The sequence below is a fragment of the Contarinia nasturtii genome, unplaced genomic scaffold (genome assembly GCF_009176525.2).
Source record: "Contarinia nasturtii isolate CC-2019 unplaced genomic scaffold, AAFC_CNas_1.1 Cnas_scaffold_695, whole genome shotgun sequence".
Taxonomy (NCBI): Eukaryota; Metazoa; Arthropoda; class Insecta; order Diptera; family Cecidomyiidae; genus Contarinia; species Contarinia nasturtii.
Genome location: NW_022198046.1, coordinates 10629666 through 10657302, shown reverse-complemented (window position 1 = coordinate 10657302; position 27637 = coordinate 10629666). Strand labels below are relative to the sequence as shown.

The 27637-nt window shown below is 32.9% G+C and overlaps 5 protein-coding genes across 8 annotated transcripts; 2 read left to right on the top strand and 3 right to left on the bottom strand.

Moving 5' to 3' along the window:
- Positions 1–241: 241 nt before the first annotated feature.
- LOC116341247 (thrombospondin type-1 domain-containing protein 4) lies at positions 242–20990 on the top strand. Of its 4 annotated transcripts, none has more exons than XR_004201142.1 (15): positions 242–299; positions 2633–3288; positions 4263–4335; positions 5425–6068; positions 8180–8255; positions 8320–8422; positions 8503–8660; positions 17347–17545; positions 18349–18499; positions 18568–18610; positions 18704–19420; positions 19483–19842; positions 19901–20159; positions 20237–20756; positions 20817–20990. XR_004201142.1 is itself a non-coding variant. In XM_031768193.1 (14 exons), the coding sequence occupies exons 2-14, from the start codon at positions 3272–3274 to the stop codon at positions 20353–20355; spliced, it is 2919 nt and encodes a 972-aa protein (XP_031624053.1). In that variant the 5' UTR covers positions 242–299; positions 2633–3271; the 3' UTR covers positions 20356–20990. The 4 variants fall into 4 exon arrangements, 2 of the variants coding, with proteins under 2 accessions (XP_031624053.1, XP_031624054.1); XR_004201141.1 differs by having other exon boundaries at positions 20237–20760; XM_031768193.1 differs by having other exon boundaries at positions 20237–20990.
- Positions 20991–21700: 710 nt separating this feature from the next.
- Positions 21701–23654, bottom strand: LOC116341411. The gene is made up of 5 exons (XM_031768497.1): positions 22800–23654; positions 22470–22594; positions 22253–22402; positions 22072–22176; positions 21701–21980 (listed from the first exon to the last, which is right to left on the bottom strand). Coding segments are annotated over exons 1-5 (609 nt in total). The 5' UTR covers positions 22802–23654; the 3' UTR covers positions 21701–21753.
- Positions 23655–23767: 113 nt separating this feature from the next.
- Positions 23768–24942, bottom strand: LOC116341410 (cytochrome b561 domain-containing protein 2-like). Its single transcript, XM_031768496.1, has 3 exons — positions 24512–24942; positions 24068–24413; positions 23768–24009 (listed from the first exon to the last, which is right to left on the bottom strand). Exons 1-3 carry the CDS (start codon positions 24677–24679, stop codon positions 23843–23845), a joined length of 681 nt encoding a protein of 226 aa, XP_031624356.1. The 5' UTR covers positions 24680–24942; the 3' UTR covers positions 23768–23842.
- An 884-nt stretch (positions 24943–25826) lies between these two features.
- LOC116341409 lies at positions 25827–27546 on the bottom strand. The gene is made up of 3 exons (XM_031768495.1): positions 27294–27546; positions 26850–27189; positions 25827–26166 (listed from the first exon to the last, which is right to left on the bottom strand). The coding sequence occupies exons 1-3, from the start codon at positions 27477–27479 to the stop codon at positions 25994–25996; spliced, it is 699 nt and encodes a 232-aa protein (XP_031624355.1). The 5' UTR covers positions 27480–27546; the 3' UTR covers positions 25827–25993.
- LOC116341412 lies at positions 26232–27237 on the top strand. Its single transcript, XM_031768498.1, has 3 exons — positions 26232–26430; positions 26521–26617; positions 26689–27237. Exons 1-3 carry the CDS (start codon positions 26345–26347, stop codon positions 26830–26832), a joined length of 327 nt encoding a protein of 108 aa, XP_031624358.1. The 5' UTR covers positions 26232–26344; the 3' UTR covers positions 26833–27237.
- Positions 27547–27637: the final 91 nt, after the last annotated feature.

The following is a 27637-nucleotide window of genomic DNA, read 5'->3' as shown; positions in this document are numbered from 1 at the left end:
AAGAGCTCTATTCCTCAGTGCTCCTTCGGCTCTTCAAAGCTTACTCTCTGTTGACTAATTTTCATTTAAAAAAATCCAATACTTTATCACCATCGCCAAGCGTATTGCATATATTCCGGCGTTTTGCAGCCCATTTCAAACAATCAAATACAGTAAGCATGCGTTAAGTTGCGTTATTCAGTGGCAACAGAAGCTCATCTTCAATTTAAAATTTGATTTTCAAAGCAGCGGACAGTTGATAAAAGAGCGGCGCACAGTTTAGACGTTAACATGCGAGTGCTCGAATCGAATTAATTCAAGTAAACAATCGTAGTATCTTTACTGTTTTTTTTTTATCTTGTCGATATAAAAATATAGTGTTTAATTTGCGTGAATTCAAATATTTGTTAACAAGATCAACAGGAGTTTTAACGAAGCCCTACCTAACATTTTTCAGTTTTATTATAATCTTTTAAGTTTTTTGTTTTGGTTGACTTTTTGAATTTCCGTTTAAAATGAATCACATTTTGTGGAGGCGAACAATGGATTTTTTTGTGTAACCGTTTCTTTTTGAAACAAAAATGTGGTGATGCAATCAAATGCATGTTTCATTGAACTTTGGCACACAATATAGTGTTTTCTTTCCTTGACCTGTCAATACATGCCTCAATAGTATGATGAATGCGATAATGATGGATAAAATTCACAATCGAATGAACAAAAAAAGGAAAAACCAATCCAATCACATAAATTACAAAAGGATGTATGAATTGTCGATTAAGACTTATTTATTCGTGGTTATTTGAAATATGAAGTGTTTGGTATGTATCGTATGTGCCAGGTGGTTGTCTTGTTGCATTGAGTTCACTGGCTGAAATAAATGATTTCTTGTTGACTGTTGTAGAATAAAAAAAATGTGTGGTCAGTTGAGTGAACGCATGTCTTTACACTTTCATATTGTCTCCGTGGACGGTCTCATTAATATTTATGCAAGGCACGATACGTGTGGTAATTTACGTTCTGCGTCGGAGTAATTATCAATACTTTGTACGTTGTGACTAAATTTTTTTTAATCATAAATCAATCACAATCGATGGAAAAAACAACAAAATGTTTATGCTTGGAAATTAGCCTTTTCCGGGTAACTTTTGATCGACGTTTAGATAGTAATTACAATGATATTCAAATGAATCCAGTAAATCATTCGAAGCGAATACAAATGTCCAAGAGTTCGACGCAAAATTGAAATTGACCACAAAATGTCTATATTTGATTTTAATACAATTGAAGGATAATGAACTTTCATTTATTTTTTTTCATCTGAAATTCAATTTCGAAGGTCAGTCGGTGTGGCGAATCAATTCGGAGCAAATATCGAGAGTAAATTCGAACTGATAAAAAATAAGTTTGCCGTGATTAACATTTAAAAATTATGCACATAAATCAGATTGGTCAAAACATGCCACTTTTTCAATTCAATCCAATTTAAACGCAATTTTCCCAATACCCATCTCAGAAAACCTTCCTCAAACAAGCAAAGAAAAACCGCAGAACCTTTTCTTTTCCACGCCAGGTGACACTTCAATCACAAATCATTAATTATCTGACAACTGATTCAATATTAGATGTGTGTATCGCATATTGATCGAATATATTCAGAATAAGCAATCGATGAGGCGAAAATAGCAGCAAAAACCAATAAAATCCATTCCAATTAAATCATTGTTGTTAATTTATATGAATGGCACGCTCGCGCTCAAAATATACACACGTAAAATGGAATATGACGAATGCGGTCATTAAAGCACAAAAATTTGAATGTTCCACATGATCGCATTTTTCGTGTGCATTTTTAAACAAATTTCGTTTACTCTCTCGTACTCCAGTTCGGAGACAACGAAAAAAAAAGAATGTAGCTCGTTATGATCGCAAGGTTTTCCCATCACAGATCATTCACAATTAAAACACATCAAATAAGCGAGAGAGCGTGCGCGCAAGCCAGATCACACAAATCATAATAACCGTATCATTTTAAATGTTTAACACCAGAAAAAAGAGCCGTTTAAGTGATCGTTTTGCGGTGGTGTGACTGCGGCTGTAGATGAAATCGAAACCAGTCGCCGTTTTTACGGTATTGTTCTGTGCCCGAGCCATTGTTTCGTTGGCATTGTGCTTGTCATTCAATCGATTTATCTGAATGCACACTTTTTTCTCTTCATCCAAATGCCCAAATCTAATCAATCGTCTATTTTGACAATCCAACGCCAAACAATATATGTATTACTGCGTGTACTTAACATTTAATTGGACGAGAATAGAGAATTGAGCTGATGTTTTGTCTCTGGTTTGTCATCGTCGTTGTCGATTAATGCAATTGCAAATAGAGGCGCGGGAGTGTCACATAACGACAACTCTCTTGTTTTCCATTTCATTCGGTTCCATTTTAATGTGTATATGAACGAAACAAGTCGAACCAAATGAAAATAATAATCGTACATGACCCATATACGAAACGGTCTTGGTCGATGTCGGCGACATTAAAACAACCGCCAATATATTTTGATTGCATCAATACCATTTCAAAATGAATTTATGAAAATGACGGAAAAATCAAATAGATTCAACAACCAAAATAAAACCATATTATTGACAGATTGAAGCATCAAGAGTGACTGCAACGAATCCATACATTATTGTGTTAAAGAGACATTGTGATAGTGAATGATATTTGGATTTGATTCTCAAGTGTCGATTGAAACCATTTTTCATATATGCATCAGAGGATATATATGATTACATCAAAAACGGAAAAATGAGATTAATAAAGAAAACAAAAAGAGCCCGAAATTTATGAAGAGTGACTTTTTTCCAGTAATTTTGACACAGAACATAGTTCTGGTTTCGTGTGGATGCTGTCATGAAACTTAGACTATTTTCATTTTATAGTGTCACACACATCAAATGTTATTTTGAGTGGTATTAATAAGTGCGGATACTTCTGAATTTTCTAACCAATTGACACATTTTCATTTGAAGTGAAGCAACATCAATACAAACATGTTTTCTCTTGTGTTTTTCGATTTAAACATTCTAAAGATAAATAAGTGAAAGTCGACGATTTTAACGGGAAAAATACTAAATTTGCTGAATTGCACTGGAAACTAAAACTTTTATTCGATTAAAATTGAAGTGTTGCGACAGTGACATCATAAGAAATTAGTTGATTTTTTTAAAAAATGCCATAATTAGTGCAACTTCAACTTTTTTTGAAACATAGGTAAAAACTGGAATTATGAACACAATTTTAAGGTGAGTCGAATTTCACAAGCAAAAAATTAGATGAGTTGTCAGATATTGAACTTGAACACTATCATTTTTTCATATCCTTAACATTTGTAGCAAAACTTTTTTAATGTTAGCGCCAATTTTGTAAAATATCTGGGATTCAGTTCCAGATGTATGTAGTAAACCAAAAATAGACTACACCATTCCAAAAATTTCAAATCATACAGATGACAAATAGATTTAGTTGTTTAATGATAATCGTCATTTCAAATCCAGACCACACGTGATAAGTAAAGTTTGTTTTGGGCGTCGTTTTTTTCGCTGAAACAATTTCAAATATTCCGATGAATAATAGTATGTGTCGTTCGAACACATCCGCTCCCATAGTGAAATCGAACATTTTTTTTTTTTGCATATTTTGCGTTATCAATTGTATTTGCTCTCATAAGACTCATAGGCTTGATCTCAATTCCATAAAAAGTTCATGTGATATTGACAAAGTTTATCATTCGTTAAACTATCCGTGTATTTTGTTAGTCCTTTTTTTTTAAATTGAGAAATAACAATAAATGTCACATATTTAAGTAAGTTTATATTATGTTGTGAATGAGATTTTTTGTCATCAAAATTGTTAGTTCCAATAAATAAGACAAAGAAATATTGTCAAAGTCAAGAATGTAGCGTATTTTTTTAATACAAAGTAGTATTCCATTTGACGCTATTAATAATGAATGTACACCACCATGATAAGATATAGTTGAGATTTGTTTATAAATTACGTCATAATATGTGTGCAAGTGAATTAAAGTGTGAGGCAATAATTGTTTGAACGTTCGCGATTATAAAAATGTATATTCATAAGGGCATCATATAACTTTTTTTTGTTCAAAGTTACGCCCAAACGTAGTTGTTCTCTTAATGTTTTGATTACAAATTTATCGACGACTGTGAATGTGTGAAATTCATATTTTGGTTTCAATTTTTTTTTTCGGTTCCAGATTTCTGTTTATTTTAGCGTATTTTTCATTTCAACTGGCATCAACCGAACAATCAACGCGTGAACGGATTGCGGTAAGTGGAATCAATCATCGTTGCGATTAATCAAATTAAAACGAGATGGAATGTATATTGCAGAAACAATTGTCGATTGTGTGGCGCAAAATTCTTTGACATTCTCTTTACGTATCAATGCGTTTTGAACGGTTTGATTCGTGCTTGTGAAATGCGATAGGTTCGGTTTTGTTTATGCATCGTTTGTTGTCATTTCACACACTAACTTGTCGGTTATTGTTCTGTCGCTTAAAACGCCGTCCGCATAAATCAGACACGAGGGCGATCACCAAATCTTTTTGATTTTTTGAGAGAGAGAGAGAGATTTGTTTTAAGCGAATGCCAAATTTGTGCTATTCCAATTTTTGACATAACTCGAACAAATTAGAACGATACCAAACAGTCATTGTGTTTAATCATTGATGCAGAGCCAAAAACTATTTCAAATACTCATTTAATTAGCATTCTTCATAGGCCTGTTCTATTTGAGCTCAAAATTCATTTGAACCGAAATTAAACGAAAAAATCGTAAATTAATCAAGCAAACATTTTAAAATGCTCCTTGACTGAGATACATAATTCAATTTTTGAATAAAACTCAATTTTGAGACAGAACTGAAATTGCTACACAATAACAAATTTGTGACAGAGCCAACAAAATGTGCCTAAACAATTGCTCGTAACAAATTAGCATGATGACGACGTCAACATTTCATGGGCTCAAATTCTATTGCACTCACGCAATGAAGTCAACTCGACTTGGGATAACACACACTGTCAATGGAATTGTACACCAAATTTGAAGCACAATTTTATGTTCTTTTCAATTGAACATGGTCATAAAAATCTTTTACGATTTATCAAATGGTGACACACATTTCGAGCAATTGCATATGAAATCTGATGTGAATTTTTGACATGAACTTGGCAAAGTGCAAAGTCGTTTACACTCAATTTAGAACAAATTCATTTCAATCGAATTAAACTTTTACATTTTAAATTGAAATTAATTAGACTTTCTCCAGCTTTGTTGATTTTTCGACAGTTTTGCACAATTTTTCTTTTAATTTTACATATTGCATTTTAAATTTTATCTTCTTAATGATGTAGATGCACAAAAAATGGCTGGAGCAACGTGAACTGCGGAAAAAGCTGTTAATACAAGAGCGATTGGCCAGCAATGGAACAATTAAGGACTTTTGGCCATCGCACTACCGTTATAAACCTGATGCAACATCACAAAATGAGAGAAAATCTCGACGAAAACCGTTAGATCTGCAATTAAAGTCGAAACGAAAGAAACAACAACAGCCGATCTTAGAAAATTCCGTAATGCCAAATGAATCATACGATATTTCAACAACATTCGCGCCAACAACAACACTCCTTCCATTAACTTCATATGTGACAGAACAGACAACCACAGCTGGCATAACAAAATCAACGCAAGAACTACAAGCTACAAATCTCGCAGAGAACACAACATCGGAAATCAATGCAAACGCACACATCAATGACCGAATGAATTTGAATGAAACCACAAACAGTCAAACCACTATAATTCCGTCAACCACAACCGAACATTCTATCACGTACAATGTAACGGCTCACAATACAAAAGGTGTTCGGCCAGCTAATCGATTGAAAGGAAATAAACAATCGAACGCAATTTGGGGACGATGGCAAAAATGGACAAAATGTTCACGCAGCTGTGGTGGCGGTGTCATGTCTCAATCGAGATTCTGCCTAAACCGGTAAATAATAATGTTTTTCAAACCAATACATAAAATTGCCGTTTTAAGGAAGCAATAAATTTTAATTCACACCAAATCACATTGGTTTTAAAGCAATTTCACATATGAACTAAGGGCAAAGTGTACACTGTAATTGGAATTTATTTCGATTTTATAAGTTAATTACACGCACATCATACACAAATCGCTATGGGTTCGTTTGAACTTCGACTGATACAAGATTTAAAAGTGAACAGATCAAACACTAATGCTACGCTTAAACGCTGCTGATTTAAAAGCAATAAATATGTTAGTAAATAGCGGCAAAAAGGGCTTCCTTTGTTCGGGCTCAATTTATCACTTGTTGATCAAGCCCTATGTTTATCTTTTTTCTGCACTTGTTTGGTCAACAGCGACTTTGTACAATGCGTTATCGATTCAAACAGAATTTATCAGTCGTTCGCGCCTTCGGGAGTTACATAAATTTTTAGTTATAGAACACTTCAAATCAATTTAAATTACGGACGTTAATTGTGTGCGTCGCTTTAAGAATAGAAGATAAAGTGAATATTTCGAAATCATTCAACACCAATTGAGAAAAATGATGCACTTTGTAAGGAATTTCTATCGTTTTTAAATCGGTACATTTTCGAAATTTCCTATTAGTCTCTGTATGTTTTGTTAGAATACAAATACGAGACGAGATACCATGTAAAGAGTGATATAATAGCGTTTTGTATCAAACAAAGGCCTAGGGGCTTTTATCTTCAAATGTATACGATTTCTACTGTAAATAGTGAACTATATTGCAAAATCATCTGTAATACGCGCCAATAAATGTGCATAACTGCATATATTTGGTGTATATTTCGTGTATATTTCGTATATATTTCGTCTATGGCATGTTTTTTCGTTCTCTTTTGTGCGGATCTTCTTCGATTCTGTGTAGCAATACTGTGTGTGTGTGTACACTGAAGTTTGAAATACATCTTATTCACTGGTATAGACGAGAAATTTTAATCGTATATATGATGAATAGGACGTGAATATTGTGTATAAATTTGTATGAACGAATGATGAAAGCCCCTAGACAAAGGCCCGATGCCATTTTAGAAGAATAAGTGTGATGGAAATTATATTCTCTTGAATCAAGATACTTGATATAATCGAATTTTTTTGATTATTTTCATTAAATCGTATTTCGTGTCCTTTTCCATTCAACAGATGTCATTTTTTTATTTGTGTTTTTTTCATTATAAAACATAACCAACATATCCTGTCTAGTAATATTTCGATGTTAACTATCACGAAATTCCTTTGTTTTTTTTTTCTTTTTCGTGCAAAAAGCAATAAAATCATCTTCGGTCATTCGCAATATAATGTTCAATAGCAGGAAAAATGAACTGTTAGAAAACCACACAGTCTGGTCAAAACAATTGAATAAAAATCTCACGTCGCTATTATGAATGTCCATAAAACACCACATTAAAATCGATTAGGCAATCTTTCGCGCGCACGTCTCTTCGTATTGAATTCGATAGAAATATCAAAACAAAAGAAATAATGTAATTTTGCTCAACTTTCTACATATAAGGTTTTGAGATTTGGCTGAAGCGCCACACAGCTCAACATTTAATATTCTATGCTGTGACAATAAATGTTACGTTGACATAGCGAGAGCAGAGTCATTGTATATAAATTATATTGTGAATATTACAGTGTGATTCATGCAAATCGATATTATTAGATTTACATATGGAGATATTGAAACACGCACACAATAGGCACGGGTTTCTTTGTTACAAATTTACCGTTTGACGATATGAATTGTCATTGCATTCAAATTCACACTTCAAGTGGCACATATGCCCTTATTTGATTGAATAAATTCATGGAAAACAAAAATTCATGAAACAAACCAGATTTTCATTTCATTTAACACAATTTCTAATTAACATTGAGACACGCTTATAATGATGTACAAAAAGTGTACAATGAAAGTGTTGAGGAAGATTGAGAATGAAATGACGCATTTGAATATTTAAATTAAATCATTCATATGTATTTGTGGTAATTAATTAACAATTATATTTGAATGAAGTTGTAAATTTTCGATCGTGATCTGATTGCAGAGATACAACATTGAAAAATCGAACCAGCAACGAATGCATTGGACTTTACAAGAGATACCGGATTTGTAATGAACAGGTAAAAGGATGTGAATTTTCGGAAAGTGTTAAAAAAAAAAAATCAAAATTCTTTCAACATACAGAGTTGCCCCGACGATGAACTTGATTTTCGAGACCAACAATGTATGTTTTACAATAATCAATCGTTTTATGGTAAAATATATTCGTGGGAATCGTACATCGCTGGTAGGTTTCAAAATATATTTTGGCCATTCAAATATACTCAATATAAATAAATCGCCAATGAATTTGCCTAATCTATTTAGATGATGCGGAGTGTGAACTGAATTGTAAACCCATTGGTATGGAGTACTTTGCAAAGTTAAATGATATGGTTATTGATGGAACTAGTTGTTCGTGGCCCGTTGATTTTGTGCGACAAAATCACAGTGGACGTGCTATGTGCGTTGAAGGCAGTTGTAAGGTAAGAGCCATTTGATATCTTTGTTGTCTTTTTTTCTGTTCTCTTGTTAAATTTTATGATGCAACCGTGTCTTTTGTTTAAGTTTTTGAAAGAATCGAATAGTTTCTACATCCGTTGTTCATGAATCGTTTAATTTTACAGTAATCGTCATAAATGAGCTACTTTATATCAAATCTGATTACGATAAATAAAAATGATGAACACATAAAATGAAACGATAAGAAAACAGACAAATAAGTCGCTTTTTCTTCTTCTTTAAAAAAGTAGTTCGGTTAATGGCCATTATCTGGTAATATTTTGAGTGTGTTCAGCTGACGTTTACATTGGATATAATAGAGTTTGTTGAATGGTGAAAGAAGCTGGTTGCAACATGTGAACAACTAACATGTTATCTTTTTTTTTTTGGATTTTGAAGATAAAATACCAACTACCTGCTTCTACAATTACTGCAAGCTATTTGCTTTATAGCAAATGTTGATGTCAGTTTTTCTCATCTTTGATTGAAAACACTGAGTGCATCGCTGCGAGAATGCTCGCTCAAAGTGATGATAGGCAAACACAATTCAGCCAACTGCTTAAGAGAGCCTGCAATTTGCATATGAACCTATATAAACAATCAGAAATCATTGTTATCATATAATAAAATACATGAACAATGGGAGGATGAACAAAACGCTCTGCAATTATCCATTTTGCAGCAGTTAGTTTCGTTTATTAAGATTCTCCAATCAATTTATGTAGCATGTGGTTGCGTTATGAAAAAGGGAAATTTTAGCATGGCTACAATGCAAATCGTATCGACAAATTGATAGGTGATATGATTTATGCTGAACAAATCACACGGTCACAATATATTCCATGGTCCATGGACTCATGAAACATTAAATCAGCTATAAATTATCTGAATGCTAATTTATAAAACTCAAATTATCACATAATTTATTTACAGTTAACACAATGAATTACAGCACCAATTTGTTTGGCTCGAAATAAAAAAAAAACGATAACACATGCGCTGGGATAATATGCAAATGACAATGAAAATAAAGTGAACGGATTGCGGTTCACAGTATTCATTGCTCCGATTTTATTATTGGCGTCTGTTTTGCAATCGTTCTTGATCGTTGAAAAGAACAATTGATTTCAAATCAAAGCACGGACTCATTGAATGCATTTATTTCGATACTCTCTATTTGGAATTTACATTAGACCATTAAATTTACATAATGATTACTTATGCCCAAAATTGATGAGATCACAAAATAAAACTCAATCTCTCATGAAGAATTTGGAACATTCCACACTTCGAATCTAACTCCGGCTATGACATTTATAATGCTTGATGTATCATCAAGCTTTAAAATCGGTTGGTTTGTTTGTACCACACATAATTCAAGCAAACTATCAACTTGAAACCTATTTTTTGGGATACTCGATCCATATTCGAAGATAACATATTTTTCTTTTTGGAAAATTCGCCCAGGAAAATAATTTTCCATGGAAATGAAGTTTGTCCTAAGAATTTGTATGGAAATCTGAAGACACCTTTGAATGTATATGTTATAACTCGAGTTCAAACTTGATTAAAATTGCTCTGTTTGTAGTTAATGAGAAGATGTTAATGAGAAAACGTAATCAAAATGCTCGTTTGAACTTGTAGAGTATCCCTGATACATCAAACTACCGAATTCTGAATATTTTCATTATCAAACAAAATTCGATGTAATTTGACTTCAAATCAATTTCGATTTTGATTAAAATTACTCAGGTTTCCCGCGGAGTCATAAACATTCGTTTATACATGGACACATCAAGCATCACTTGCAAATATATTGGCATTGTATTTTCTTTTATTTCAACAAATTCTTAGCCAATTCATCCATGTTTCTCAATTGATTTGAAATCATTTGTCTATTCATCGCATTCAAAAGCATTTTCCTCTCAAATACGTGGTAAATAGTGCATTTATCTAAATTGTCAGGGTTTAGAATGTTTTTTTCAATCTAAACGATTGCATATTTTGATTAAAAATTCAAAATTTCCATTTATAATAAGTTCCGTCTCGTTTCTATGCTCTTTCATTTTTCGTTTGACTCTCGATCTTCATTGTTATAAAATATTAACTCTGAATAAATCTCTTATTCACAAAGTTTCGCAATAAATATTAAAAAAAATAATGCTTATGTATCAAATATTTGATTGATTCATTTAGTAGATTTTTTGTTTTGATATCGAATAAACAATGGGCTTAATAATAATTGCTTAATTTTCTAAATGGTACGCAAACTCGATGTAGTCAAAAAAATATGCTGAACGTCTGCTTTCGTTTATCACATTTGAACGTAACGCAATTAAAAACAGGCACGCGTTTCAATGCGCAACTAATTTATGTGATTATCTAAATTCAGGCGTATTGAAAACCTATTTGTTGAGTTAATACAGAGGAAATGAAATTGAAAGTGGCACATGATTAATAATTCTATAATTCAATGCAAATAAGATGCTTTCTTTGTACGATTTTTGCGATGTTTGCATATGAATTTGATTATATCGGTTGAACAAAGAAAGCTTTTGAAATTTGAAACCCATTTGGGATTCATTAACCGTTTCTGTTGTTAATTTAAATTCGATTTCAATTTGTGTTCTTTGGAGTGTTCTCAATTCGCCTGCGAGCGATGAATTTGATGTAAAATCGATAACAGATGAAAATTCAAGTTCCATCTTTTCATAAAGCACTTTCATTCTTCGCACATAATTCAGACGAAGCCATCAAAATGCCGCCATTCACTTTCATTCCACATCGAAATCAAAAGCAGCGCCGTTATTAAAAAACAATGTAAAAATCCTGATATATAATGATTAATATCACAAGTCAAAGCAATTAATTAATTACCGAGTCGAACAGGATGTGTTTATCCCTATCTTATCGTACATTGTTCCTTCTAGCATATACTTTTTTTGATTGTGCGTTGTTTTTCCGCTTGACAGAATTTACTCATCACATATAGCATTTGAATGTAGAAACGTTTTACATTGTAAAAGAGTTAATCATTAATTTGTGCATAGGAAGCAAAATTAATATATCTGTCAGTGTAATCGCCATGATTAAGACTAATTATGTTTGGTTCGGGCTTATGTCTTGATTAACACTTACTCATCTCTCGTTCCTTCTCTTTCATCTTTATCACACATTTTAATGACATAATGGGGCTTGTGTTAAGTTATTATACATGTTTGACTTATTGAATTCTCACAAATTAACACTTTGTTGAATTGTTTGTTGTTTTTTTTTTACTTCTCTCGCATGTGTTGTCAATGTCATTTACGCATTGATGCGTTCGGCTTTTTGAATGTCATTGGGTTAATTCATTGAAAATTGAATTCTTCATTGGGCGAGACACCCAACCGAGAAGGAAGCAATGCTATTTTTACTTCGGCCGTTGGCTTTCATCGCAAATTTGAACATTTATAAACTGTTTAATATGATCATAAAATGAAATTCTTTTTTCTTGAGAGAGAATCAATTAAATTTTCTGCATATTGTGATTTATGAACACTGTGCAAAATCAAATTGTGACCTCATTAATGAGCAACCATAAATCATGGTCTATTAAGAAAAGATGTAATACAACAACATCCTAATCAATAAAATGTCGATGAAATCGATGATTTTTTGATTTAAATGTTTCGCCTCAAAATCTGGCCGATATGTGTAACATTTGAAAATGGATATTTGATTGACTTGATGACTGATCTAAAAAGAATCGATTCCATTGCGCAATGCTTGCTTATACACGCATAACGGGTTCAAAACAATTTATATCTTCCAAAAATGGCATTTAATTGTTTCAAAAAGCCAGCGAACGAACTCTGAAAAAACGACATTTGCATAATAAAGCAATTGACGAAATTGTCGATAATTGCATGCAAACAAAATCGCATGAATGGAAATATTTCGTTCAAAAAAAAGCACCGAACATATCAAAAAACGTCATGTGAACATCGACAACGAACAAATTGATTCGTTGTTCCCGATTATTATTTGATCTGAATGGACGTGCGCTTTTCGTCTCGATTCCAATTATGCTTAGGGTTTTTTGGGCTTGGCATTAAAGTTGCCTTATGATGTGTGTGTATGTGAATTATTCTCGAATTGAAAATTTGCATATAAATTATCAATTGAAATTTGCCGAACATCTTTTCGGTTTTATATTCTGCCTGAAAACAGTGAGCCTTTTCTTTTCATTCATTTCGGTTGAATTTGCGATAATATAGGCGCACACTTTTTAGCCCAAAATCTAAGAATCGGATTCAGAGCATGATAATCGATATTTGTGTTTTATGATAGAGTCAATCGAAAATGATGCAAAGTATTATTGAATCAAAACAATTTAGATAAGAAATAAGCCAATGTCATTGAGTAGGAAACTAGTTTACGCTGTTATGCTTCGAATCGAAGTTATTCAGTTAATTGAGTTTGGTGGAAACGAATGAAAGAAAAAATAGCAGAGAAAAATATGCGTACACATCGTTTGCATATTTTTGCGATAGTACTCAAAGTGGTTTTGTTCAGCCACTTTCGCGCCACGACAAACAAACACATACAGTCACACATTTACTACGCACCGCAACTCAATTAAGCTATTCGGTAAATATTTAGGTTGGTTTTGCCTCATGCTACAGTTATTACAATTTTTTTACGATTCAAGCGATATCTTTGCAGCCAATATGGTGTGTGTATTTGTGGAAGTAAACGATGTGTATTGGTGCCGGTCGCATTTTCCTGTTTTCAGAAAATATTTGCACATTTCGAGTATGCCGTTGTGGATGTTTTGTTATCATTCATGCGGTACCAAATATATCGACACATTTCATACGGAATAGAAAAAGCGTTCGGATGCCGCCTGCCGCACTCGATCCTCCCTTTCATTCATTCTCCCATTATTTAAAACACACAAACCGCGTCCAAATGTTATGCAAATGCTTTTGTTTTATCGTCTCTCTCTATTGCGAGCACCAAGATTCTCCTTTTCAATGTTTATTCATCAGTGAGCGGCGTGATGTGCGTTCACAGCGCTTGTGTGTAAATATGATTTTTTTGATTCATATAGCTGTGATTTTGGCTGATTCGCACGGAATAATTCGCGAGTGACAAAATCAAATACCGATTCAGTTTGTGTCGGTCGATCGATGAAGATAGTCGTCTAACGTCTCAGAACAAAACTCGTGAAACTGACTAAAGTGCGTGAAATCCTTCGCACAGCGAAGAAGAGTGTTGTGTAAATCGAAAAACAAAACTAAATTAATGATCGGTGCGTGAAGAAGTAAATTGATTTTAGTGATTCAAAAGGAATTAAGATAAAAATGGCATAAAAGTATTCTTGACATATTTGACTTTATCAAGAAGAGAAAAAAATAATAGATTTTGGAATTTCGGCTTTTTAAAATCGATCATAAACACGGTTTTTATGTTCAAACAAATTTATGACCACTTTACTGTTGAGCCAAGTGGAATGTAACTTAAACGGAGCAGTAATCGAATGGCCTTCATTCGATGATCGCATTCCAACATTTTGTATATAACAATCGATGTGCCAATGTATTTGAATCGATACGTTTTATGATTAAATTGATAACAATTTATTGAGACCGCCGCCTGGAACACCTCCAGTGATTTAAATAAAATCATTTACGATCATCGTTTCCATATTGTTTTGAGTATAACAAAACATCGTCACTAGTCAAACCACAAAAAAACGTAGAAAATCATATCAGTTGTTCATATCTTTTGAATTTCGTCGCATGCAGATATATTTTTCCCTTGATATTTGCTAAAGATAATAGATGTGTGTTTTTGTGTGCTTGTATCACCGTTCATTTGTAAACATGTCAACATTCACCAAGCAATCTGCAGAGAGAAAAAAAAAACTCATACTGTCCGTTAACTAGAATTTCAGCAGAATAAAAAAATGTTTTCGTTCACATACCGTTGAAAATCTGGTGTTTGGATTACGAGTTCTTTGTTTCGAATTTGCAGATTAGTTGATTGAGAGCGCGAGTTCTCTTGACAGCTTGTGCTGTTTATGGTATTTTCCAATTTACGAACAAAAAAAAAACGTCCACTTTAAATGCTCTTCTATTTGCATATTTCCAATCATATGCGCATTAATTTATGCATCAAATTGCAAAAACGCTGTATTCACATAGTCTTATGTGCAACACTAATCTGCGCATATCTCTGTCGTAAATTAGCATCACATTCTTTTATCTCGTGGATTAAATAAACAAAAAAAAGGCACAAATTGTTAAATTAATATAGAAACAAGCAGTGGTACCAGTCGCACCCACCACGCAGATATGTCATAAAATATATAAGTCGTTTTGTAATAAAAATATATCTAATTCGAAAAATTAAATAACAAAATGTTGAGAAAAAAAAACTCATCACTGTCACGAATCAGAAAAATAGAAACAATCATATTGAATCAATGACGCCAATTTTCTGCACTGGTTTGAAAACTGAATTCACTTTTTTCCATTTCATATATATTTAGAACGGCCGGACATCAGTAAATTAGTTGGAAATCAATCAGCATGACCAATGTCTGTAAACGTTAAACGATAAACTATTGCTCTGTATGACGCACACACCATCCAAAACAATCATCAATTTAGACTAGATTTAATTTTCAATATTTTTGCTGTTGCTACGAATTTCCGTCCAAATATTTTCACTTCTTGCGAAATTCCCGTAAAGAATAGCGCAAAAAAAAGTGAAGACTTGAACATACAAAAAATTATACAAGTTCGATTGGTCATTTCAAAACTATTTTGCCAATGAAGCAGTTGTATACTAATGCATTGAGCGCCACGAAAACCTCATAATTAAGATAAAATATAGTCGCCTGCTTTTCTTTCTCTTTAGTTAAAATCGCAGCGGTTTGTGGTTTTCGTTTTGAATTTAATTAATTTAAATGCGTTAGATATTTGTTTGAATGACGAAAGTCAATATTTTTCAAAGTTTTTTTTTGTGTGAATAAATTCAATTTAGTTCCAAAGCATTCAATGAAACAAATTTTGAGAAAATGAAGCGAAAAACTTATGCGAAAATCAACAGCATTAGCACATGTTTATCCTGTCTAAATACGTCATATGCTCTGTGACAACATTCCAAACTTATTTGCACACTATCAAGGCATTTTCCGTATTTGCTTGAACGTATTTATATTTATGATTTCACACTTAACGCTAAAATTGTTTACCCGATCTGACAGACACTGCGATAACCGAAACAGCTCGCGAACAATAAACAAGAGCGAGAGACGGAGAAAGAAAGAAAGAGAGATGAAAACAATAAAGAACAATGGAATTGTGATTAATTTTGGCAATGGTCCAACTCAGTTAAGATGCCTACATTCTTTACATTCAAAATGTGATATGCTTGATTGAAAACTATGTCATTCATTTTTTTTTTTCATCATGCTGAGCAATAATAATTCATCGCGAATTATGGGTGGCGACAACATGAATCTCTTGCTATTCTTTATCAAATATCCATTATTCTTCTCGCGAACGTGCTTCTGTCACTTTAAATTTTCTCTGACAATCTAATTTGTTAAATTTAAATTTAAAAATATGCGTATGTGTTATCAACGTCGGCACTTTTGATGTGATATGATTCATATAAATCACAGAAACAACATGCTTCTGTTCCTCGCTTCAAATTTCGTAACGAGAAAAATAAAACACGCACGCATTAAGTCAGATAAATGATCATAACACGGCCATATGGAATATGGACATGCTGCAAAGTGCATTCACTGGATTCTTGTAGAATTCAATCGCACTTAATTGATTCGACAAGATCAAAACCGCCTGCACTATTGGCAAATTTGATGAATTTAAAAGCCAGTCAATAATACCAAGACCATGTTGATTTGAAACAAAAGAGAAATTTATCTTTTTTCCTCTAAAATGGGAATTTTTTTTTCTTTCGTTGGTGGGGATTTCGCTCGAAATTTGATGCGCATGAATTTGGGATTTCCCCAAATTCTATATATATGGTCTATGAAACATCTCTTTTTATCTGTTTTTTTTTTTTACTTAAATAAGAAATGTTTTCTTCGAAATATAAGTACTTTTTTCTAAGAAAAAAAAACACATATCAAAACAGAAATTTCATCAAAAATTTCGCCCATTAGCTCATGAGATAAGAAACTCCACACAGTTTATTCGATGGTGTCGAAATCCATTAAATGCATCTAATTGAGATTAATACTTGTTCTGTCGAAATATGATGCGTTCATCGAATGTTGTTTAATATAGATGCTCAAGTGTTTCAAAATTCGAATAGAAAATTTGTTTGATCGAAGCCGAAATTGTTGAAAATGTTTGCCATACTTGATAATAGAAAACCAAATGTGCTAATTATCACATCTACTTGATTTCACTTTTGCAGTTGATGATTCAACATTTCATTAAACAAAAAACAACGCCGTTTATCTCACAAATACAAGCAAATGATACTTGCTTACTTGCAATATCAAATAAATATATAATCCAACATGCATTTATTTGCCATTCTATTCGTTTGCCTGGTGAGTTTCACAAGAGAACATATCATAAGGAGTTGGTTCATGATAAGGAATTTTTTAATGAAAATAATTCGATTTATAAATTTTAATAGGCCATTCACAACAGTGGAATATTAACCGGGGCGTTCATGAACAATGGGGCTGTTCGATGCGGAAGCACCGTTTGTAACCAAGTTAGCAAAACATTCACCGAAAATCCATTACCAATTGGTTACTATGACATCGTGACCATTCCGGCCGGAGCCTCAAATATTTCAATTCTCGAGCTTAAAAATAGCGAAAACTATTTGGGTAAGAATCAGTTTTTGAAAAAAAAAAAACGTGTTTACAGTGAAAAAAATGTGTTCATTATTCATTTTCCAAAAAATTAATGATAAAAGCCTTTCAACAAATCGAGATAAGTGGACAAATCAATCCAGTAGACATCACAAATTTATAGAGCCATTTATGTAAACTGATTTCTTATCGATAAATCTGTCAATTTTGTTAAAATGTTTTCGATTTTTCAATCGTATTTTATCTTGCTCAATTTGCATAACACTCTCATATATCACCATCGCCTTGGATTGTTTCAATTTGCGTGCATATAAATCGCCCAATTATATTTGAACATTTTGATTTTATTCGTATACGTAAGCAGAGAGTGCTTTGTATGAATGCGAGCGTATACTTTGTGTAGTCTCTCACCACAAAAAGAAATGAAAACAAAAATGTAAGAATTACGATGTTTTTATAGGTTGAATAAAATGTGAAAGAAATGGTGACATACGTTTTGATGTGTCCACTGAAATTAGTTTTAAGAACAAAGTAACTCTTATTCGCACATCCAATGACTATACACTTTTAATCGGTTTGCGTTTATATGGGCGCGTTTATAAAAACATTTTATTACAGACGCATTTTACGATCAAAAATAACAAGCAAAATATGATAGCTTTATCACCTAACAATATATAGGCCAATTGCGATGACAAAATATTTATTTCAGTTAATTAAGTGATATTCTGTTCACTACTGCACAAAACAGCCATAAAATGTTGACCAATAAAACAAAACGGTGTTCATACAATATTTTTTACGGCTTAATTTCGCAGTGTTGAAGCGTGATCATTCGTTTATCATCAATGGAGACAATATCATATCGGATAGCGGTGTATACAGAGCAGCCGGTGCTGTATTTGACTATCGCCGCATTGACGACGCAATTGAGACTAGCGATGAAAATTCAGAGGGTGTTACCGAATGGTAATTCAAAAGAAATGTCGCCTTTATTTTTGAACAATTTATTTAATGGTCTTTTTTTCATTTTAAAGGATTACGGCAACAGGTCCAATCAGAGAAGCCGTTCATTTGATGGTATGTGACTTTAAGAAAGATCATGAAACATTCTCTTGATTTAAACGAAACATTTTCATTAATTTTTTTCGATATTTTGTTTTCCACACTCAGGTATTGAGTCAAAGTAAAAATCCGGGAATAAAATATGAGTATTTGATTCCTGTAAATCCACCATCATCATCTTCTTCGTCAACTATTGATGAAATGCCACGTAGTGTTGAAATGGAAGCCGATATGCCCCCGGATGCTGAAACAAAACAAACTGAAAGCGAAAAACGAAAGAAAAAACACACGTACAGTTGGCGTGTTGTAAGCTTTTCAACATGTTCAAAAACTTGCGGTGGTGGAACATTGTCACCAATTATTCGTTGCGTTCGTGAAGGCACATCAAAATTCTTCAATCACAAACGGTGCGCTAATCAAGCGAAACCAAATTTAAATGAAAATATACTTCGTTGTAACACTCAACCATGTCCAGCATTTTGGAAAGTTGACGAATGGAGTGCTTGTAACTGTGGTTTACCCAATGAAAATGATTATCAAACCAGAGAGATAAAATGCGTTCAAGAATTGGGCTCTGGCATTGTAATTCACGTGAATGAAGGTGCTTGTGTTGAAAAGCAACCGGATACGCGTCAAGAGTGCAATTGTCCAAAACAACAAACCACATATTATCGTCATTCCCACAAAGGAAAGGATAAAGGTCATCATCACCACCATCATTCACAGCCAATTACATTGATTGGAAATTCAACGATTGGAAAGCGAGCTCATGTTTTGGAAGGTCGAAAACCTGGGGTGTGGATCGCGAGTGATTGGAGTGAACAGGTAACCCATAAATATGTCGAAATGATACACATACATGACACTTTTTATTCTTTCGCCTGCAGTGCTCAACGAAATGTGGTGAAGGAACTCAATACCGTTCAATATTCTGCGATCGTTCACCGAAAAATGATCGATGCGACATTAGTCTAACTCCAGACACAACCAGATCATGCACGGAAACGGCTCGCTGCAATGTTGGCGATTGGTTTATTGGCCCATGGAGCAATTGCTTTGGCGATTGTTTCAATTTGATGCGATCTCGTTCGGTTTTATGCATTAAAGACGATCAAATTGTGGGCGATTCGATGTGTGTCGATTCAAACAATGTGGAAAGTACAACAAAACCAATTACAATTGAAAAATGTGAGCAGAAAGATGTATCTTATTGCAAACCAAAATGGCATTACTCTGAATGGACGGAGGTAACATTTTGTTGATTAAGTCAATTTCGCAATATTAAATTTCATAACGAATTTTCAGTGTTCCCGAAGCTGTGGTTCCGGCACTCAACGGCGAGTTGTAAAATGTTTCGAGCCAGATGTGAAAGAGACGCTATTAAAGGATTCAGATAAATGCCGTTATATCGAACGAACACCAGCGTTTAGAAGTTGCAACACACATGAATGCGATGGAAAATCATCTGAATTGGAAGAAGCGACTGAGGCTCCGAAAGTTATTGTACCAACAAAAAAACATATTGAACCAAAAGTTCGGCTCATTCAAAATGACAGTACACCAAGTAAGCCTATTTTCGTAACAAAATGTCTTTTGCTTTTTTTATAAAAATTAAAAACGAGCCATTTCATTATTTTTCAGAGTGTGAAGATCGTTATAAAAACTGTATGTCGGTAGTAAAAGCAAAATTATGCACCTATGAATATTATATCGAAAATTGCTGTGCGTCCTGCAAAGAAGCCGTTCTTCTGGGCTACTGAAGCGGTTTTTTTTTCGATTTTGTGGAGAACATTAATTTATTTTATTAAAAAAAATCAAATAAATCTTCCGATAGATTGAATGAGAGATGCAATGGATGAAAGAACTTTCGAATGGTTTGCAAATTGTGCCCGTATTTAATTAAAGCATAAAGTATTGTCTCGGTTGTCGTTGCAAAACTAACATTTTAACAAATAAATAAAATGACTGTCGTGATCTGTTTATTTTTCGTATTCAATTGGTAGACTAATTCAGAAATCAACATAAAAATATAATACCGTTTTCACCACCAGCATTAAGATTATAATCGTTTAATATATAAGCCATCCATTCGAACTTAAGCAATTGATTTTAAGAGATTTCAAATTTCATCAAGTTACCGCTACAACATGGACCAGTGATCGTGGGTAATGACAACAAGATCGACAATTATATCAATGCTAAAGTTTTGTTTCGATTCCAGATCTTCTTTTGAATACACAGACACCGGTTTCATCATCCATTCATTTTTCATAATATTTTTAAGCCATTGAAATGAGAATGCATTTTCAGGTGTCATAAAAGCCTGCAATACGTAAATTCAAAAATTGATTTAATTTGTCTGTGCACTATCTAAAATTGTTTTGATTTGATTTAATACGAGTATGTATTCTTTTTTTAAATAAAGATCAATTTACAATTAAAAATGGAGTTTATTGCACATTTTCATTATTTCCTATTGCTTTAGTCACATAACAGTTATTAAGGGTGGCGTGTGAAGTTCCAATTAATTATAAACAAGTGAGTCGTTTTTTCCATTTATAGCTTTTATTGTATTGGTGGAAATACATTTACAAAAGCATGTACGAATTTTGACGGTTTTGATACTCTACACAGAAAAAGTCTTTATTTTATTTTGTTGTTCAGTCTGCATATTTACTAAATACAGAGAACATGATTCGACTTAGACACAAACAATTCAACACTCAACATATCAAACACAATGTCTGTGGATGTGTATAATTCCTTGATTCTTTCGCAGTATTTCTCATCCTCTGTTACTGTACATATGACACTGGTGTACAACTGTACATGCTAGTTTTGAAAAGACACGTGAGAAGAATAAATGTCATAATTTTCCAGAAAAATCCATAATTTTATTTTTACTAAGGAGTACCGTTTGCAATGATCAAATCTTGGACAAAGTTTGAACAACCAAAACCTATCTCGAAAATACAAAACTCAAGAAAGCTACGCGAGAAAGAAAAACACATTTGATTACGATAAACGGAATAATCAAGTTATCAATAGCAATTGATATATTTTATTTAACTTTATTTTCTTTTATTGTACAAAATTAGTTAGACGCTTACTTTGTCGCCTTGATCTTTCTTTTTAAACGCCAAGACGAACTAGCCGATTCAGTAACTGTACCAGATATCTTCTTCTATTTCTATTTTCGGACTGAGAGATGTACAGACTCCGACATGATCACTAATTTCAGGTGTACTCGCCCCATCACTAGCATCTACATTTCGGGAAATCGCCCGTATGGCAGCTCGTTCTTTCTTACGTTGATATAACTTCAAAGATTCCATTTCAGCCATCAGATTACGCTTATTGTATTCTTTCGTAATTTTCCTCATCGCTGTGAGTGAGTGAGAGACAAATTAAAAAAACTGCCTGTTTATTCAATATTCATACAAACACCAATCGAAACTATAATAGAAAATACTTACTTTCTGCCGGATTCCGTTCACCGCTTCGAATTGGCCGGCCAGTTCCAATTAAATTTGGATCTAGATCAATACCGCATCCCCGTTTTCGACGCTTCACAATACGATCTTTTTTTTAAACCAAAAACAAAAAGAAAACAATTAACGAATTAAAGAACGCCGCCAACACCATTTCAATATTTACCTGAGTCATTGGCTGTCTTGGTACCCAAATCAGCACTCGAAGTATCACTAAGTCCAGCTACAGCATCAGACAAATTCGGATTGGCATTCAAATGTGCATTAATCATTAAATTCGAACCAGCATTCTGTGGTCGGCTGAAAATTGGTTCGCCTAAAATGAAGTAAAAAGCAAAAAAATTAGTTTTAAGAAAAAAAATAGAGTTAAAAAGGTAAATTACCCCACAAATGTGTACCGTCAACGCTCAACAAACTCACGACATCTTCATCGGGACTTAATCTAACGGACGATAAACGATCGTTTCCATTGGAATCACGAATTTTTAGAATAGCAAAACGATCTGACCTAAGAAATATCAATTATTAAAGTGCATAGAAAATTCATTAACAAAATTAAAACAACGAGAAACTCCACGAAAACAAAAAATGCCGATCCACATCATTAGTCACATGTAGTATTTCAATTGATGAATTTTCACATCAAAACACTTCTGATCGACATCACTTCATTTAATTTGAATAGAACAAATCATGAATTACAAAATACTTACATTTTTGTTTTGAATCACACCAGAAAAAAAAACAAACCGAAAAATGGAAAGAAACATAAAAATACCACCGCTTTAGATGTAAACGAACCAAACAAGGACCGCTGACAGATCGATCTGTCATATCAGCGACCATCATGGATGCCTAATGATAACCGCAAAATTCAAATTCTCATCACGAATTCAATAAAATCAAAGGGAAACGGTCAAATTTATTAACCACGATCGAAAGAACACCCTGTTTCATTCAGATTTATCGACCTGAGTCATTTATATCTAGACTTTGTAAAAAAAATATTTAAGAATTTTTTCACATATTCACTATTTATCGCAAATGTTAAAAAGCTATTTTCAATTCTTAAATATTAAAAAATTCGACAAAAAGACTATAATCTCAACAATGGTTCCATGAATTCAAAAAGTTTGAGAAAGAGTAGAACAAAGAATTCAAAATAAAAAAAACAGTCAGCTTGGGCAAAGTAGCCAAGTTCATGGCATTTTAAAATGGCACAAATTTGTACTAGCAGCAATGAGTTTGATAGTTCGTCTGACAATCGCTGTACAGCGCTGTTGTCAACGTCTTTTCTGAATGCCGTGTCTTGGCTAAAAGCATATAAGCATCAAAATTGATTGAGTGATATCCGAAAGGTTATCAAGTGACAATAAATGACATTTTTCATTGAGCGACTTGTTTGTTACGTTGCCAATGAATCCATTTTTTGCCATTTTTCATTGAATATTCCTTCTTTATGGCATTATCCAGAGAAAGTATGTAGATTTACAACATCACAAGAGGATTCAACGAAGAGCGATATCGTTACTACTATGCAAATGTTTATTCGAGATTTAATCTCATGCGAAGTCGACACATTTGTTATCAATCAATTAGCGTTGTTAGTAAAGGCAAAATAAAATCCAGTAGATTTTTTTATTTGCAGTTCAAAATAGCTTATCAGTGAAATTTAAATGTATTTTCCCAGTGACTGAATTTGTTATTCAATTTATGTATTTCGAATGGATTTTATACAATTTTACATCATTTGAAATTATTTAAAAAACGCAACACGTATTAAATGGAGTGAAGAGCGTATGGCACCAACCAACGACAAGAGGATCGTTATAATTGCCAATGCCTGTAACCACAAACGAATATCTTCACGTGAATTTAATTTCATGAATCCCTTATCATATCCAAAGTAAAGACTTGTCATACCTAAACAAACATTCATTCCGTTAATACAAAAATTTCTTTATTTCAATGAATAACTTACCCAACACAAATGCTATGAGCCCGTTTAAATTATGTGCAAGTTTGAGATAGATGGGTCGAAAATATTTTTTCAATTCGACAGCCCATAGAGCAAAAATGCCGTTGAACATTCCAGTTAACGTCCAGATGCCTGCAATCAAACCGATGATCGAATGTGTACTCGAAAAATGTGATTTCAATTTTTGACTTCGTCCAATGTATTCAACAATCATTCCAACGATGGCAGCCGATGAGCCGACGGCTTGTAGAACCCAATGGAGTTTTTTTTGGGTTTGTCTTTTATGTTCTTTTGACCATACATTTTCTGAATAAAATGCTAAAATCGATTGTGTCATCAACAATTGATACTGCATTTTTTTTCCAAAGAGACAAAAACTCAATATTTTTTACAACAATTATGTTTTTTTTTTAACTTTATTTGTCAAAAACAAAACAAAAAACTTACACCAAGTGTGCACAGCCACGCATGCCAGCTGATCGCTCTATTTCCAGCATTATAACACAAAAAAGTCATATATACAGCCACAATCGAAATCATCACATGATTTAGAACATTTAAATACGTTTGTATTTTTTGCCAAGCACTGCGAGGCATTGTATCTGTTTTGAGCATTTTGAAGCACCTTAAATATATTTTTGCGACAAATCAGTCAATTATTTGGTATCAACAAAAATTCAAATTGTTTTGTGAAAATAAATATTTCAATTTTTGTCTGCTTTTATTAATTTTTCAATTCTCGAGAAAATAAATTCAACACTGAAATTGAACAGCACTTTCAGTAATGTGATAAACACAACCGTTCGGCTCAAAGCCGTTCAAGTGATTAAAACTGAGTGTTTATATGGTTTACGTTTGCACAAATAAAAACCGAAATGCGCTTAATAAAAAAAAAGATTGAACAATGTACGCCGTTCAAGTTGTTTGCTAACGAATTTCTTTTGAACATGATTCAAACTGTTTGCGCATACAGTCATCGCCGGATGTATAATTCCTGTAGGTTTTTAGATAATTTTTAATAAATATATATCAAAAGCGCTTCTTATCTACTAATTTAGACAATTTTCAACTGTGAATTTGTAATATGTGCCTATTTTTTATATGCACGCTTGTGTAAATACCACAAAAATGTATGAGTTTTAACGGCGTGTTATCATTAGCGCCTTTTTCCGAGGAAATTTTTTTAATGTCGCCAATTACTATTATTATCACAGCTTTTGAGCAGGGGTACGAGGGGTCGGATTAAATCCCCCACTCTGGAGAACAAATTTATGATTCGGACTGGAATTCTTGAAAATTGCAAATGATTTTGACGAGAGAAAAATCTTTCGATTTGCTAGGGTTTTAAAACAAAATAAATCAACTTATTCCCTTACATTTTTTGAAAATTACAACCAAATGCCCCCTTTTTCCCTTCCCTTGAATTGCCTCCGTCAGAAGCCATTATTATTCAAAGTAGCAAAATCCCCCGGTAGTTCTATTTTACTATTTATATTAATTTCAATCTTTTTAAGTTGGCGATAAAATGTGCATATCAGTCACATCGTTGCAATGGTCACGTAATTTTTATCGCGTAAGTTTCTGAACCGTAAAATATCGATAAGACTTTATTATTATCAATGGTATCAGCTACACATCACATATAGTGTGTATGTTCGGAATTATTACCCTGAAATACTCATTTTAGATAACCCCGACGATCAGCTGGGAAAGAAATCAGTGATATCTAGATAATGATTACGTGCATGATTATTGCACTCAATTAATGAATAAAAAGTCCTTTATTACATTGTGTCACGATCAAAGGCAGATAATTTACAATTTGGTTATTGTTTTTAAAAATTGAGATAAGATCCAAGTCGATCTTTGATACAAAAGAGTTGAACATTTTTTATCTGCCAAATTTAATATTTTTACGGATAAAATATTTTATAAGCCGGTAATAGATTTGAATTGGCCGTAAAACGCAATGACGGCTCCAGTCAGAGATAGTGTTGTTGTAAGAATTACTATCGCTTGCAGCCAAGGGGAGAAGTCAATATCTGTTCCATCCAATCTGCCGAAATACTGGTAGTCGTGTCCATAGTAAAGACTTGCCATTCCTACAAAATAATAAAATGCAATAACATACTTGTTTTGTTCACAAACTGGTTGCTTGGCAACGAAAAATATAAACAAAACACTATTGAAATGATGTCAAACACAAAACCCCAAAAATATAACACGAAAAAAAATCACAAAGCGTACACGCTTTTTAAATTATTTTAAAAACCATTAAAAATGAGTGCAAAAATTGAAGATTTGCCACAATTTTCGGTGTGTAAAAATAAAGTTGTGGAATTTGAATCGACTTGGAGCTTAGAAAGGTATTAGCAAAACTAAAAATGTCGGAAATGAAAAAAAAAATATTTTTTTTTTATTGTTCTAACAAGATTTAATTAATAATTTTAATTTAGAGTTTATGACAAAGCAATTCCGATTCCAACCCAAACCGATCCAATTAACAAAATGGAACATAAATCAACAAATGTACAGGAATATAAAGATGACGAAGTATGTGTTTTAATTTGCTTTTTTATGATTTTTCTTTATAGTTTTTGTTCATTTATTCATATAATTTCAAGACACAAACCGAGTCATTTGCCAATACCGCCCCAGCCGCCATAAATGAGAAAAAATTAACCGAATCACTTCGATTATTATCTGCCATTATGGAGTCTGAAGTTAAACTTGGCACGACGAATATATTTAAGTTTCAATCAAATTAGAAAAAACGATCACTCACCCACAACAAAAGCGGAAATGCCAATGAAATTGTGAAAAATCTTCAAAATAACAGGTCGTATGCGATATTTTTTGAAAATTTCATATGACCAAAGTGCTGAAATTCCATTAAAACCGGAGATTACAACCAATATCAATGAGATCAGGCCAAGAATTGAATGAAGACGCATAAAATGAAACTTCCGGACCAAATAAAAAATAACTGAGCCGAAAATAGCCATGGCAGAACCAACCACTTGAAGAATCCAATGAACATTTCGTTTTGTTTTCGGTGTAAAGATTAATGACCAATAATTGTTTGAATATAGTGTCAAAATCGATTCAGCCATTAACAATTGATACTAAAAATTTTTTTAAAATAAAATGCGATACAATTTTTTTTTTGAAAATTCTTTTTCGAAATTCGAATATCATATAATTTTTTTGATGAAAAAAAATTACTTACACCAATCGTGCAGAACCATACATGCATATGATATTGTGTCCTCAATTTGCCTGACATATACATGAGATAACAGTAGTATGTTGCATGGATCGCAACAGTCACTATGCTAATATGATTCAATATATTAAAAACCAGTTCAAACACCTTTCTTGATGAAATATTTCGCTCAGGCACATTCTTTTCCATTTTTTTCTGCCTATAAAAACAAACCGATCAACTGAACAACTTTGATGATAATAAACCACATCAACAGCAAGTAAAGCAATATAGAAAGGGGAAGTACGGATTAAAATTATAATTTTAATTGAATTTGTTAAAAAAGTTATGTAAACATCATCAAGTAC

Coding starts and splice junctions, on each gene's coding strand:
- LOC116341247 (XM_031768193.1), top strand. Junction 17,546..18,348: donor AAATAGCGAAAACTATTTGG/GTAAGAATCAGT, acceptor TTAATTTCGCAG/TGTTGAAGCGTGATCATTCG. Junction 18,611..18,703: donor GAGAAGCCGTTCATTTGATG/GTATGTGACTTT, acceptor TTCCACACTCAG/GTATTGAGTCAAAGTAAAAA.
- LOC116341411 (XM_031768497.1), bottom strand. Junction 22,403..22,469: donor TGACGGTACACATTTGTGGG/GTAATTTACCTT, acceptor ACTTCATTTTAG/GCGAACCAATTTTCAGCCGA. Junction 21,981..22,071: donor TGAACGGAATCCGGCAGAAA/GTAAGTATTTTC, acceptor ACTCACTCACAG/CGATGAGGAAAATTACGAAA.
- LOC116341410 (XM_031768496.1), bottom strand. CDS start 24,679: ATGCTCAAAACAGATACAATGCCTCGCAGTGCTTGGCAAAAAATACAA. Junction 24,414..24,511: donor CGTGGCTGTGCACACTTGGT/GTAAGTTTTTTG, acceptor AAAAAAATGCAG/TATCAATTGTTGATGACACA. Junction 24,010..24,067: donor GCTCATAGCATTTGTGTTGG/GTAAGTTATTCA, acceptor ATGTTTGTTTAG/GTATGACAAGTCTTTACTTT.
- LOC116341412 (XM_031768498.1), top strand. CDS start 26,345: ATGAGTGCAAAAATTGAAGATTTGCCACAATTTTCGGTGTGTAAAAAT. Junction 26,431..26,520: donor TCGACTTGGAGCTTAGAAAG/GTATTAGCAAAA, acceptor ATTTTAATTTAG/AGTTTATGACAAAGCAATTC. Junction 26,618..26,688: donor AGGAATATAAAGATGACGAA/GTATGTGTTTTA, acceptor TATAATTTCAAG/ACACAAACCGAGTCATTTGC.
- LOC116341409 (XM_031768495.1), bottom strand. CDS start 27,479: ATGGAAAAGAATGTGCCTGAGCGAAATATTTCATCAAGAAAGGTGTTT. Junction 27,190..27,293: donor TATGGTTCTGCACGATTGGT/GTAAGTAATTTT, acceptor AAAAATTTTTAG/TATCAATTGTTAATGGCTGA. Junction 26,167..26,849: donor CATTTCCGCTTTTGTTGTGG/GTGAGTGATCGT, acceptor ATTATTTTGTAG/GAATGGCAAGTCTTTACTAT.